Below are 14,157 nucleotides of genomic sequence, written 5' to 3' on the forward strand. Positions count from 1 at the left end.
TGAAATTTCTAATTATTCTCACTCCAACATAGACCTCCATGATGCAAATTGTTAAGTTGTTTAAAGTTTCCTTATAAAAGAAGATTATTTTTAGGACTGGATACCACTGGGTGGTGCTATACGATACACATTTATATAGAGAATTGGGGTCTTTCCCCCACCCTGAACCTGCTCCCCCAGATATGCTACTCAAACAGAAACCATACTTGGGATACTTCTGGGCAACATGCAAAACTTGGTTGGATTTGGTTCAGTAGCTTTTTAGTTTTTGAAGCATATATAAATAAATAAACAAACACTAATGGAGTTTTATATCTTAGATCGTTAATATTTCTGTTGAAAAGTCCAAACTTCCGATGTGTGCATATGATAAATAGTCTTGATTGTTGTCCTTATACTTGTTGAAAATGGGGATTAGGTTTCAAGGAGTTGTTGTTTTTACATTGCCGACGTCCATGGTCTCTTTTTCAATCAACTTTTGCCCTGCAACATTCTCTTGGTGTCTTGCGATATCCTTGGAGGGAGGCTTCTTCCTCGATTTTGACTTGGAACTTCCAGTGCTGCTGACACTGCAAAGGTAAGTCACATGTCATATTAGACACATTTGGTTTATTTTTTGAATGGACATTCAGACATGTTTGTTTAGTTCTAGTCAATGCTTGCATTAAAAATGTAATACGTTGTTGTCGGAGAACGGATGTCAGTTTAATGTTCAACAAGGGAAGATGAATGTTTGCTGACTCCTATTTTCTCAAACCCTTTCTGGGCAGGGTGAGTAGTGAAGGAGTAAGAGATCACTTGTCATTTGTTAGTATTGTGCACTCGAATAAAAAAATTCAGATAACTAAATAAGAAACGTAATCAGTGTCACACAACATCCTGATATCTGCGATCACAAAGTAATCACCAAGGGTGAGCCTCCCCCGGCGCTCACGATCCAATGATTATATGTTCTTTTCAAACTGCCATAAGACCTTGACCTTCAACATTTATATGGATAAAGTGTAAATGAAGAAAATGTGACATCATCTACAATCTATCCATAAAACTCAACATCATGAAAATTGGAGGAAAATTATTCAAGTTATGATCAAAAAAGTGTTTTTTGTTTGTTTGTTAATTAATGAGGTCAAAATCCGAAAAAGGTAGGTCAAGGACACAAATCAAATATCAGATGCACAACTTCAGTGCAGGTACACTATTATGACGCAAGAACATCTTGGAAGGCCAAGCGGTCTTTGAGATTCCGCATTGGCAAAATTGAGCGATGGCAAAAAGCACAATTTTTTTCAGACCGCCAATTGATCTTGACCTTTAACCCAGAGAGAGGTATGACGTAACTTATGCGTAAATGAGCCTTGCTTTGGGATATCTTGGGAGAGCAATTTCGTCCAGATCAGACAAATCTTAATCGAGTTTTGGTGAAAAATATTTAAATGTCTATAATTGGGTTGTGACCTTAAAATTAGGTCAAGGACAAAAAAGATTATGTCAACCCAGCATACTTTTTATTCCTTTTATTGATGCAAAATTTTATTCAGAAAGTTCCAGCTCACCTCCGAGTTACAGTTCCGATGGGTCAAAGAAAATTTGGGGTACCGTTAAAAATTGGGGGTACTAATTGAGGAAACAAACCCTACAATAGGTGTAAGCACCACCCCTCCACAAATGTACCTCTTGAGATGTTTCAGCAGACCACCATTCTTCATTTCACCGCTGTTGGTATCCTCTGTGGTTGTCACTGTAAAAGGACCATGACTTCACATTAAACAAATACTTAGGCTTCATGTAAGCAAATGTAAAAGATTCACCACCAGGTGATAACAGGCCGAAGGATTTTTAGTCTGAACGAGAAAGTCTCACAGCTGTACTACCGGATGCAGTTTTAACAACTAAAGATGAATTAAACTCCCATTGAGTTATGCCATGCTCAAACAGGGATGTACTATGTTTCGGTGATAAAATCCCACGTTACTCCATTTTCTAAATAACCCACCACCATCCTGTTCTTCATCTTCTGAGCTGCTCTCATTGTCTTGTTCCCTGGAGTAAATTTGTAAAAATTCTGCAAAGGCTTGACCACTCTGGAGCAGTTGCTGGTATGTGCCATTCTCAGACACAAGGCCTTCTGTCATAACCAAGATGCAGTCAACTTGGGGCAGGAAGTTCAACCCATGGGTGACGAGTAACCTTGTCTGGTGAGACAAGTGACACAAAGAAAACAAGACGGCGAAGGACAGGTGAGTCCAGTTGTTTAGCATTTCTGGAGATGAAGCTAAACAGGTTCTGGACTAAGATTGGAGGATCACAAATTGTCACATTCTATCTGAAAACAAATTGGGAGCCATATATTTATTATGTATGCAAATATGATGGAAAATGCAACACTGGTGGCTTCCTTCCCACATGAGCTCCATACTCTGCCCGTTTGATCCCATATCCTTACATCAATCTCTCACCAAACCTCTTTCTCCTCTCTTCTCACTACTACAGTCTCTTAACCTTTTTTTTTCCTATCTCTCTACTATCATTCACCCACTAACACTAACTTTGACAAGATGCACATTATCATTCCTTATGTTTTGAGGTTCTTGATTTTCCACAGTGCAAGATCAAAAAACTTAAAAAAAAAAAAAAAATTGGGACTCAAAATACAAGCTTCATCCATCAATCCTCCACCTGAGATTAATAATCACAAGATCGTTTTCACTGCTAATCAAACTGTCTGATGATGCCTCCAACCTTGTTTTGAAGCAGACCTTGAGGGCCTAGTACTTGTTGGAATATGTGCAGCCCCACATGGGAATCCACAGCAGATAAAGGATCATCAAGCAGGAAGATGTCTGCTTGGCTGTAGATCGCACGTGCCAGACTCACCCGCTGCTTCTGTCCTCCAGACAGGTTTATACCCTGCACAGCAATATTGAATCTATGTGCACGTATACTTGTATAGATACAGTGAGTAGAGATAAAACGGATTTCTAACACACAATGACATCCTTCAGACCCGATGTGTGTCAAACCTTTTCCCCAATCTCCGTGAGATCCCGGGCGGGCAGGGTGTCGAGATCTGGGATCAGGGCACACGCCTCAAGCACACGCCAGTATCGCACAGGCTCCAAGATTGCTCCAAAAAGCACATTATCTCGTAAGCTTGCATTCTGGATCCACGCTTGCTGTGGCACGTAAGCAACCGAGCCCTAGAGAAAACAAGGTCTTCATAAGTTGTAAGGTGCAGCATCCTCCGATAGGGATACTAGTCACTTTGACTCTTATCAACATTAATGCATTTATTCTGAGGACCATTCATCTTAACTAAATATGCATCTTAAGCGGGATTGTACAATATCAATAACAATGTTTTAATAACTTTAATATTGTAAGATGCTTGCTTGGCTCATGGAGGAGCTTGTACCACGACTACCTACCGCACATGCAAGAGAAGGACTTATCTCCACCTTCGTTCCAAACACACACCGCACTTCGTTGCATTGGCGCCCGGTCATGACATTTTCAGTTCACGTTTCAAAAACGAGTTTGAAGGATAATAGTCATATCATGAAGGTCATGGTCGATCAAGGAGATGCATACTGTTGTTGCATAGGCCCTGCAATATGTATATTCTATGTACTTTATTAAAGTAGCTGGATTTCTCCCTCTGTCCTTCATGCTCTTTTCGCTGGGACATTTTTAGGGCGTTATGTCGAGCGATCGGCTAGGCCTCTACAGACATGCACGTCATCCAACACTCAACCCATCCTGTTGCTTCACTGATGGAAGCTGAACAACATATCCCATATATCTGACTATCTGATGTCCAGACACGATGGGCTGAATGCCAGACGCTAAGCGTTAGGACGATGGATTTAGTAAGACGGCGTTACGTCTGGGATGTCATTACAGCGTTACGTCTAGCGCTAGGCCTTTATGGCAGTTTATTATTCATGAATCAATGAGAATTGCATTTTTCAACTTGAAAATAAGACCATGCAACAGACCTGTGACCCGATGTCCCCACACCTTGGGCCATGAACCTTCAGGAGGAGATGGCAAGACGGATGGATAGACAGAGCCGATTACAATATCCCTCATATTTTTTTTTCAAAAAGTTTTGGGATAGATATTGTTTTTTGGCGAATAAGTGTGCGTATTACTAAAATTAACGCTGGGTTGTTAGCAGTAAACAAAATGTTTCTGGAATACAAAAACTTGTAAATATTGACTGTAAATAAACGGTATTACTGCATAGTAGCTGACATTGAGAGAAAAATACGTGGTAGGATGGAAAGGATCTGTGATGCAAGGAAGCAAAGCGACCGAGGGGAGGACGAGGAGGTTCTGGGAGGAGGAGGAGGAGGAGGAGGAGGATGAGGAGGTTCTGGGAGTAGGAGGAGGAGGATGGTCTGATGAATTGGCACCCAAAGGCTGGCAGGAACCTTGTCATTACTTGAAGATCTATCGAAAACTACGATGAGACATTATTTTGTGAGAGCGGTATTTTTTGCTATTGTTGGGCAAAGAAATATGTCAGCTGTTCAAATATACAAAAAGTGGAAGAGTTAGTAACTATGTTACTGAACTGTAACATGTATAAGCTATGTTGTTCTACTACCATCCACGAAGTGTCCGGTTCAATCATTTCCCCTGCTTGTTGCTCCACTCTCAATATATTGCCTTTTTGTCCTCAGCCACCTTGCTCTTGCATCGGTCGAGATTTTTTTGTACCCCCATTCCCAGACTCCACCCTTTCCCTCCCCAAAATATGCAGCATCTTTTGAAATGTAGGATTGTAAAGAGTGGCATTTTTATATTCTGCAGCATTAAACCAAACAGCGGAATATTTCCTTTCCTCAAAAACTGAAACCAAACAAGTGAAGAGGCTCAAGGTAGGTTTGCGATTATGAAGTGAGTGACATCCTTACTTTTTCATGGTTTATGTTTCAAAAAATTAATGGTCTGGTGTGTGTGTGTGTGTGTGTGTGTGTGTGTGTGTGTGTGTGTGTGTGTGTGTGTTTGTTTGTTTGTTACGCTACTCATCCTACATTTCTGGGCCAATTACATCCAGACATGCGCCATAGGATCAGCATGACCTCAATTAATGTATAGGAGTGTTTATATCTTTGCCAGTGGTCCTGGGGTGGGGGAGGGGGAACAATGCAAATTCTCGATGTAAATGTGTATCGTGTGGCGCCGCCTCCAGGTGGGAGATGGTATTACAAGTCCCCACATTTTACAGTATGTGCAGTATTCCTGTCCCCACGTTATCCAGTGTAATGAGATATTTTGAATTACGCAGCGAGAGGTATTTTGGAGAGTTATTTTGAATTACACATTTGAATAAGGATAACAACATAACCTCCCTGGGCCCTGGCCACTCCCGAAGGGAGCCTGTGCTTCTAATAATGATAATAATAATAATAACTAGAACTGCCACTTTACAACTGCTGGCAGTGATGACCGGGTACCCGTACACGACGCCTTTGATACGACGTGAGACTTAAACGACGGTCGCAAAGTTTCGCGACGATAGGAAGAGCGGTTCCGGAGAAAACGATATTTAATGTTGTCTTGAATCCAACGTGGCTGCCAAACCGTGTGACCTATCGATTAGAAATTAACAAACTTGTGAAAGGATGTCTTGGGGAAAGTGTGCGTGAATTTTTGCCTCGATCTGTCCGGCTGTTCTGGAGAAGAAGATTTAAAAAATTTATTAATTTTCAATCCAAGATGGCTGACGAACCATGTGACTTATGACATCACAAATTTATATTCTGCTTCAAACCGTGTATTGGAACACATCTGTCAAGTTTAGTGTTAATCGGAAAAGGTGTGTTTTTCTATCCAAGATGGCCGCCACACAATGTGACTTGTGACGTCATAATTTTTAGCATGTCTTATTTTAGCACTTCATTATTTACTCTTCTTCTTCATTTTTTACTCTTCTTCATTTTTTTACTCTTCTTCATTTTTTACTCTTCTTCTTCATTATTTACTTTTGTTCTTCATTATTTACTCTTCTTCATTTTTCTCTTCTTCAATTTTTACTCTTCTTCATTTTTTTACTCTTCTTCTTCATTTTTTTTTACTCTTCTTCGTTGTTTTACTCTTCTTCTTCCTTTTTACTCTTCTTCATTATTTACTCTTCTTCTTCATTTTTTTACTCTTCTTCTTCGTTATTTTTTACTCTTCTTCTTCATTATTCTCTTCTTCATTTTTTCTCTTCTTCTTCATTTTTTACTCTTCTTCTTCTTCTTCATCATTTTTTACTCTTCATCATTTTTTACTCTTCTTCTTCCTCATTTCTTACTCTTCTTCATTTTTTCTCTTCTTCATTGTTTTACTCTTCTTCATTTTTACTCTTCTTCTTCTTCATTTTATTACACTTCTTCATTATTTACTCTTCTAAATTAAAATTAAGAGAGCTCGGCTTTGTTCTTCTTCTTCTTCTTCTTCTTCTTCTTCTTCTTCTTCTTCTTCTTCTTCTTCTGAAGACAGATCCTTTAGGACTCGACTCTTTCAAATACAGGATCCGGATCTCCTTAAATACTAAACACTTGTACACATCCTCGCATTGAGGGTGCCTTTTGAGAGCGTCTATCATGAACTTTTAAATATATTCGGAAATTTGATTTAAAGTTTTGAAAAGTTCACGTTACTATTTAAAGATTATTCCATTTAATGTATTGTAATTTCGTAAATACACTATTTTCTTGTCATGAATGACGATCGTCCATGACGGGTCTCGCTATTGGCTCCATCAAGGCATGTGATGAAATATCGGAAGTTGTTTTTTTTATTCTTCTTCTTAAGTTCGTGTTCTTCTTCTTCTGGTGAAGACAAAACCTTTAGGACGCGGCTCTTGGACACATTTGTCCTTGTTAACATATGTGCAGGCATGGGGCTTGATTATAGTAGCCGTCTTGCTTCGATAGGATATGTGAAACATTATTTCCATCTCTGGAATAATGTTCCAGAGAAAACATTATTTAATATAATTCTTGAATCCAACATGGCTGCCAAACCATGTGACCTATCAATTAGAAATTAACAAACTTGTGAAAGGATGTCTTGCGGAAAGTGTGTGTGTGTGAATTTTTGCCTCAATCTGTCTGGCCGTTCTGGAGAAGAAGATTTTTTAAAATTTATTAATTTTCAATCCAAGATGGCAAACGAACCAAGTGATCTATGACATCATAAATTTAAATTCTGCTTCCAATCGTGTAGTGGAACAGGTTTGTGACGTTTCGTCTTTATCGGACAAAGTGCGTTATTCTATCCAAGACGGCCGCCAAACCATGTGACATGTGACGTCATAATTTTTAACGTGCATGCAGGCATGGGGGTAGATTATATTGGCCAAGTTTTGCTTCGATAGGCTATGTGGTTCCAGAGAAAACATTATTTAATATAATTCTTGAATCCAACATGGCCGACAAACCATGTGACCTATCAATTAGAAATTAACAAAGTTATATTCACTACTCGTGTGCACTACCCAGACCTCGGTCTTTGATACAACATGAGATACATGAGATGACAAAAAAAATTATAATCTGCTTTCAACTGTGTAGTGGAACATGTCTGTGAAGTTTCGTGTTAATCGGAAAAGGTGCGTTTTTCCATCCAAGATGGCTGCCAAACTATGTGACTTGTGACGTCTTAATTTCTACCATGTATACAGACATCATGGGGGATGACAGTTGCAAATTTTCACTTTGATAGGTTAAGCCGTTCCAGAGAAAACATTATTTAATATCTTCTTAAATCCAACATGGCCGCCAAACCATGTGACTTGTGACGTAATAATTTTTACCATGTATGCAGAATTGAGGGAAGATGGCATTTGCAAATTTTTGCTTCGATAGGTTAAGCAGTTCTAGAGAAAACATTATTTAATATTTTTTATTAAATTCAACATGGCTGCCAAACGATGTGACCTATCAATGAGAAATTAACAAACTTGTATTCCCTACTCATGTGCAATAGGTATGTGAAGTTTCCCATTGATCAGATCAGCCGTTCTGGAGAAGAAGATGTTTGAAGGTTTTAGGGTAAATTCAAGATGGCCACCAAACCATGTGACCGATCAAGAAGAAATTAACAAACTTGAGAAAGCACTACATGGGGAATATATGTGTAAAGTTTCGTCTCAATCTGTCTTGCCGTTCTGGAGAAGAAGATTTTTAAAATGTATTCATTTTCAATCCAAGATGGCTGCCGAACCATGTGACCTATAACATCATAAATTTAAATTCGGCTTCCCATCGGGGACCCTAACAAGTGTGTGAAGTTTCGTATAAATCAAATAAGGTCCGTTTTTCTATCCAAGATGGCCACCAAACCATGCGACTTGTGATGTCATAATTTCTACTCTGAATGCAGACATCATGGAGGATGATAGTTGCAAATTTTCGCTTCCATAGGTTATATGATTCCAGAGAAAACATTATTTAATATTTTTCTTGAATCCAACATGGCTGCCAAACCATGTGACCTATCAATTAGAAATTAACAAACTTATATTCTCGACTCGTGGGCAATACGTTTGTGAAGTTTCCCCTTGATCTGACAAGCCGTTCTGGAGAAGAAGATGTTTGAAGGTTTAGGGTAAATTGAAGATGACCGCCAACCGTATGACCGATCAATAAGAAATTAACAAACTTGATAAAGGACCTCATGGGGAATGTGTGTGTAAAGTTTCGCCTCAATCTGTTTAGCCGTTCTGGAGAAGATTAAAAAAAAATTCCCAAAACACGATGGCTGCTGAACGAAGTGACCTATGACGTCATAATATATTTTTCTATGGTGAATTGTTGTGCAGATGAGGCTCAAGAAATTTCAGATTTTTCCGATGCAGCGTTGTACCTAACGAATTTTGACCTGCACACCTCTTGACCGATGACCTCACGAAAAATCACCCCTGTTCCCCTTGAGGAGCTTATTCAAATGTATGAAGCGAAAAAGTTTTCCATTGCACCGTTTCAGAGATACAGAGGTCCAAAGTTTTCGGTTTTTTCAAGATGGCGCCCATACCACGTGACCTATGACGTCACAATTACCAATTAAGTTTGCTATCAAAAAGATACATACTATGGTGAAAATTTCGTGTTGATCGGACTTATCATTCCTGAGAAAATGATTTTTAAAGCGAAAGAACCCGCAAATTGTCGGCGGAAAAAGAATAAATAAGAAAAAAAAATAAGGAAATAAACAGAAGAATAACAATAGGGTTCCCTGTCAGAATGACAGGGTACCCTAATAACAATAATTGTCTTTATAAAGCACCTGTTGCCTTTGTTTATGTTTTATGATCCACTGGAAAGAAGGTGCTGGAAAATGATAATGACAGACCTTTGTTTACTTTTGAAAGAGTCATGAAAAGAGTTATCGCCAAGTGAATCGCCGAAAGAAAAGACGTGAAAGAGTTCATGAACATCATGGCCTCTCTCAGTGGAAACAGCATTCAGCAGTTGATGTGACAATATTATAACTCAGTTGCTGTCTCAATCGAGTGTTTGAATAGAAGATTTGCACTTAAGAGTTGGTAAGAGAATTATGTGCTTGGGTTTGTTTGTCAGTGGTTTTTACTCAAAAGAAAACTTTCTTGAGGCACTCGACCCTTGACAGGGAGAGGAGATGAAAGGATTCCGTTGAGAGCCACGCGTTGACTACAAGAGGAGAGGAAGTCAACAAGTCAAGTGTGGAGTTGGCCTTTGATGCCATTGGCAGAGAGTTTGGAGAGCATGGCGGAGGGCTGTCGGACTGCATTGAACGCTCAAGAATCAAAGGTCAAAAAAAAATATGCTACAACAGATGGCCAAAGTCAACGTGATGGATTTTGTTGTAGTTCTGCATGAAGCCACGATAATGAGACTATTGATGACAAAAAAGGGATTTTAACGCAACAAGACCAGTTAAAAGGTGTAAATGAGAGTTTTTAGGTTGCTCACCCGAATATCCACACTGCCATCTATCCGCTCCATCTCCCCTAATATGGCGGCCAACAGCGAAGTCTTTCCCGCACCAACTTTTCCAACAACGGCAAGTAGAGAGCCTTCCTTAATCCGTACATTCAGCCTAGAGAATGGGGATAAGTTAATTACCACGGATAAGAACCGGACACTGATCCGGGGGCAAATGACATCCGAAATGATGCACATCCTGTCCAGACGAATAATTGGGTTTAAAACACTGACAGAACCATTTCAAGCTTTATTGAAATATACAACCTGTGTGAAAGTATCACGTGGAAGTTTCATACATACTTCTTAAGGATAGGAAGTTCATCATCGTTCCAGGAAAAACTGGCATCACGAAGCTCGACGGCGGCACCTGCAGCATATGCATTCAATTTCCACTCAAAGGAAGTTTTCAAAGAAACTTCTGAGATGTTCTGTCTAAACTAAAGGAATGAGGAGAAAGCAGATACAACTCACCTTCACTTGGTTTGTCACCGACTGCATGTTGGTCGAGTTCAGAGTTATTGAGGTAGAACTCCAAGCGGTGTAGAGACACACTGGCCTGCAAGTACAAGGACAGATCAAGGTGAAGTCGTTAACCTGGCACAACATACTGTTACCCAAATTGTGATTTCCTTTATAGGTAGTTAAATGGAATTCTGTATGTATTACTTTTGTGTAAGGGTTGGGTTCACATTTGCATATATACCGCTCACACTGGCACAGTTTCCAAATCATCCAGTTTTCAACCTGTTCTGTGACCTCATTCGGTCATACCTTTCTCCTGATTAGGATTGCCATCGTCGAGCAATCCCATCTTGGTTTAAACTTTAAAGGGTTGCTCTTTGCTTATACAAGTTGCCCAAATCAAGTGAGTATGGTTTTGTTGCTGATAAACTTGGTTTTAGTGAAACAATAGGACTATCATCTGGGGCTACTTTGAATGCCAGGGTGCTTTTGAACTTTGAACTGAGGGGCCATGGCAGCATGCACTGAGATAAGATTTTACCAACTTATACCTAAACTAGAGCGAAGTCGAGTGGCATGCCATCGCAAATCCCCATACTTCCCACCTAAAGCAAAGTTGAAGGTTGGCAAAAAGTTCCACCAGGGATGACTTGATATCAAATTTTCAGTTAAAAAAAAAATCTTCTATTTCGACTCATTTGACCCCAAGTCGCCACCCCACCTGGGGCATGAACCGGGGCTCAAATCCAAACAATCGTTTGAGCCTGGGGAGTAACTGCTGAAATCTATCTGTCCGGGTTCTTCCTGACATCTTTGTTCTTTGTTCCTTTCACAATTCTTTCTAAGATTTTTTTCCGCAATTCTCTTCATTTATTCTAATTCTTGCTTTTTTCTTCTCTTTCGTCTATTTTACTCTCTGTTACTCTCTTTCATTATCTGTCTCTCCAAGGAGAAGTGAATTCTTGCAGAAAAATTTCTGTAAGACCCACTTGGCTGCACCTGGATGGGTTTGAGGGTTGTGGAGTAGCGGCTAAAAACCTGAATCCTATCCAGGATCCTCCTGATGACTCCATCTTTACTCTACTTCTTCGGGTTCATTCTTGGTCTTCCGTTTCATTACATATTTCATGCGTCCCCCAATGTTGATTGCACATCCAAAGTTTCATTTAAAATGTGACCGCAATTGCATTTTTGGTATTTGACCTTTTGACCCCACCCCAAGGCCCGAGGAGGCAGGACCAAATATAATACTGTTCTTGCACCATCTTACCATGTAGTGATCATAATTACCAAGTTTGGGGAATTTCTGCACAACAGTTTAAGAGGAGATAGCATGATAGATAGACAGACCCGATTACAATATCCCCCTATTAAAAAAAAACAGCTTGGGGATAATAAATGTGTTAAACTCTGTGTGACATTAAGAATAACCAAAATATTGTTACGGTTGTGGAAATTCACAGAACACCATTCAGGTTCCCCAGAGGTCAGTTATTTCGGTAAGTGTGTGTCCAGATTAGATTTCCCCACCAATGTATAACGGGAATTATTCGTGTGCCGGGCTGTGCATCTCTGAGTTGGGCGTTATTCTGTTCTATCTTTTATTTCAAATAAAGAACAACTCAACAACCTCGTCAATCTCCACAACACAGCGACCCTCTACAAACAAAAACACCACTCCCAGAAAGCCAACCGAAGAAGGAAACAGAAATGATGGTTGGGGCGGGTCCCTCAGAACGGCATAAACATGGATGACGGTTATTACAGCAACCAAATAAGAGCCAAGCCGATCACTCCTGGAATTTTCTCCCGCGCGCCGGGAAGGGAGGGGCGAACGCCCCGACGGCGATAAAAAGCCGCGTTCGCTGGCAGAGAGTGGAATCGGGGTTGGAGAGACACCGAATCAGCAGTTGAGTTGGTGTGGGGAGCTCGGAGTTGGTGGGAGTTGGGAGTGGAGAGACGCCCGGTTGGGAGCTGGAGAGTTCGGAGGTTGGGCAGTTGGTTCGCTGGGGGTTCGCCGGCACGACCAGGAGGCCTGAGTCGAGACCCATACACTCCTCCAGCGCGTCGTCGGCGAGACCAGGCCGCAGTGGAGGCCGGACGACCAAGGGAGCCAGTCGGAGCTCGGGGATCCGGGCAAAGTCACCGAGGGTCGCCGAACCAGGACCCAGCGAGTCACCACGAGGGTGGCCAGGTAGCCCGCTCGGTCTCTCGAAGCCCCTTCGGTCATCCTGGCTCCGAGCAATCATAAAGGCTCATGAGCCGGTTCTTTCTTTCTGGGGTTTGGGATGAAAGTCTGTGGCGCCTTGTCCCTGAGTAGGACTGATTAAGTGCATGTACATAATAATTAGAAATCGGCTGTAGGTTTTTGCTCGTGTCTTGTCCCCATCCCCCCATTCATTGCATATGTGCATTGAAATAAATGTCCCCATTTTTGAATGTTAACCTGCTCGTTGTGTCACTTTCTGCCATCGACTGCCATGATGCGTTCGGAATGTTAGCTGGCTGATTATAAGCCGATAAAACGTACATCTGGTCCGACGGGGCTTGGCGATATAAAACCGCTCGGCAATCGCATACGGAACGAGCTGCCTAAGCAGCTCGTTTTCGTGCAGGCTCCGTCGAGGTATAAACTCCCGGCATTTCTGTCCGTGCGAATAATTAGGTACATCGACAATTCGGCGATCGACCCTGTAGCGCGTGGACAGAAGAGTTGGCTGGTTTATGGTGTGTTAAAAACACCCGGAGCTGGGTTTCGGCGTTGATCCAGAAGCTGTAACTAGATTGCCACGTTCGGTGGGCGCGCACGGCCGCAATTGAGCTAAAGGTGGTCGTCCGCACGCCGGAGTGGCGGAAATCTACAATATATATTTTGAAAATTTATTCAAACATCCAAGAATTCCAAGCCGTTTCCAGCTGACTGTTCACCGCTGTGTATGCTCTATCATGCCATAATCACACAGCAGATGTCCATCTGCATTCAGTTGCCCCATTACATTCAGCTGAACTATTTCTACCCTGCTTCATATCCCGAACCTCCTCTTCTATCTAAAAGGGTGCATGTGATCATTTCGTTCCGACACGTCAGCATTTAATGATCTCATTCGGATTCATTACCTGCTTGCATAACTCATTGGTTTGCACGAATTTATTCCACCCTGGTATCATGTGTGAAAACTTTTTTGTTTTATCATACTGTTGCTGACCCGGGGTCGTGGGAGTATTACGAGGGAGGGGATATGCCTAGGTTCTCCCCGGACTTACCGGGAAGCGAGGCCGTCGTACACGAATAAGTTTGTGTCGCGGTGGGTCGCTAATCGACTGCAAACGCCAATAATTTAACCACGTGACCGAGTGTCCTACATCTGACTACAGTTTAACTGGGAACACGCAGTCGTCGTATCGGGGTATCGCGCCCTCGATGCATACTTGTATTAAACGTACCGTATCAGGTGCAGCCGAGCAGAGACACCAAGTACGCACCGGCTCATAAGCAGATTTTGGGGATATAACTTCCTGGCTATGCTAATGTGCGGATCATGCTGCACCAATGGAGGAAAAGACAAGAACAAGCTGGGTTCATTTGGAGCAAAGAAAATTTATTATAACAAGCTGAGGAAAATTATGTGGCACAGTAATGGGTTATTTGCAATGATTTACAGCAGGGGAAAGCAAGGAATTTGTGGGTGCAACAAAAGAAATGCAAATATTCACAAAATAAGGCAGTGCA

At 41.3% G+C, this 14,157-nt stretch overlaps 1 protein-coding gene across 4 annotated transcripts in view; it reads right to left on the reverse strand.

Moving 5' to 3' along the window:
- Positions 1 to 14,157, reverse strand: part of LOC147013748 (ATP-binding cassette sub-family C member 2-like) — an 80,214-nt gene that overhangs the window by 20,373 nt on the left and 45,684 nt on the right. For all 4 annotated transcript variants that reach the window (XM_085850929.1, XM_085850927.1, XM_085850928.1 and 1 more), the window contains 8 exons: positions 10,437 to 10,521; positions 10,266 to 10,332; positions 9,951 to 10,077; positions 3,024 to 3,200; positions 2,743 to 2,910; positions 1,997 to 2,195; positions 1,675 to 1,741; positions 443 to 569 (listed from right to left, as the gene is read on the reverse strand). In XM_085850929.1, coding sequence (XP_085707055.1) covers positions 443 to 569; positions 1,675 to 1,741; positions 1,997 to 2,195; positions 2,743 to 2,910; positions 3,024 to 3,200; positions 9,951 to 10,077; positions 10,266 to 10,332; positions 10,437 to 10,521 — 1,017 coding nt within the window. The remainder of the gene's footprint in view (positions 1 to 442; positions 570 to 1,674; positions 1,742 to 1,996; positions 2,196 to 2,742; positions 2,911 to 3,023; positions 3,201 to 9,950; positions 10,078 to 10,265; positions 10,333 to 10,436; positions 10,522 to 14,157) is intronic.

This window comes from Eptatretus burgeri, chromosome 13, assembly GCF_056783735.1.
Source record: "Eptatretus burgeri isolate ZD-2024b chromosome 13, Ebu_testis_v1, whole genome shotgun sequence".
NCBI lineage: Eukaryota > Metazoa > Chordata > Myxini > Myxiniformes > Myxinidae > Eptatretus > Eptatretus burgeri.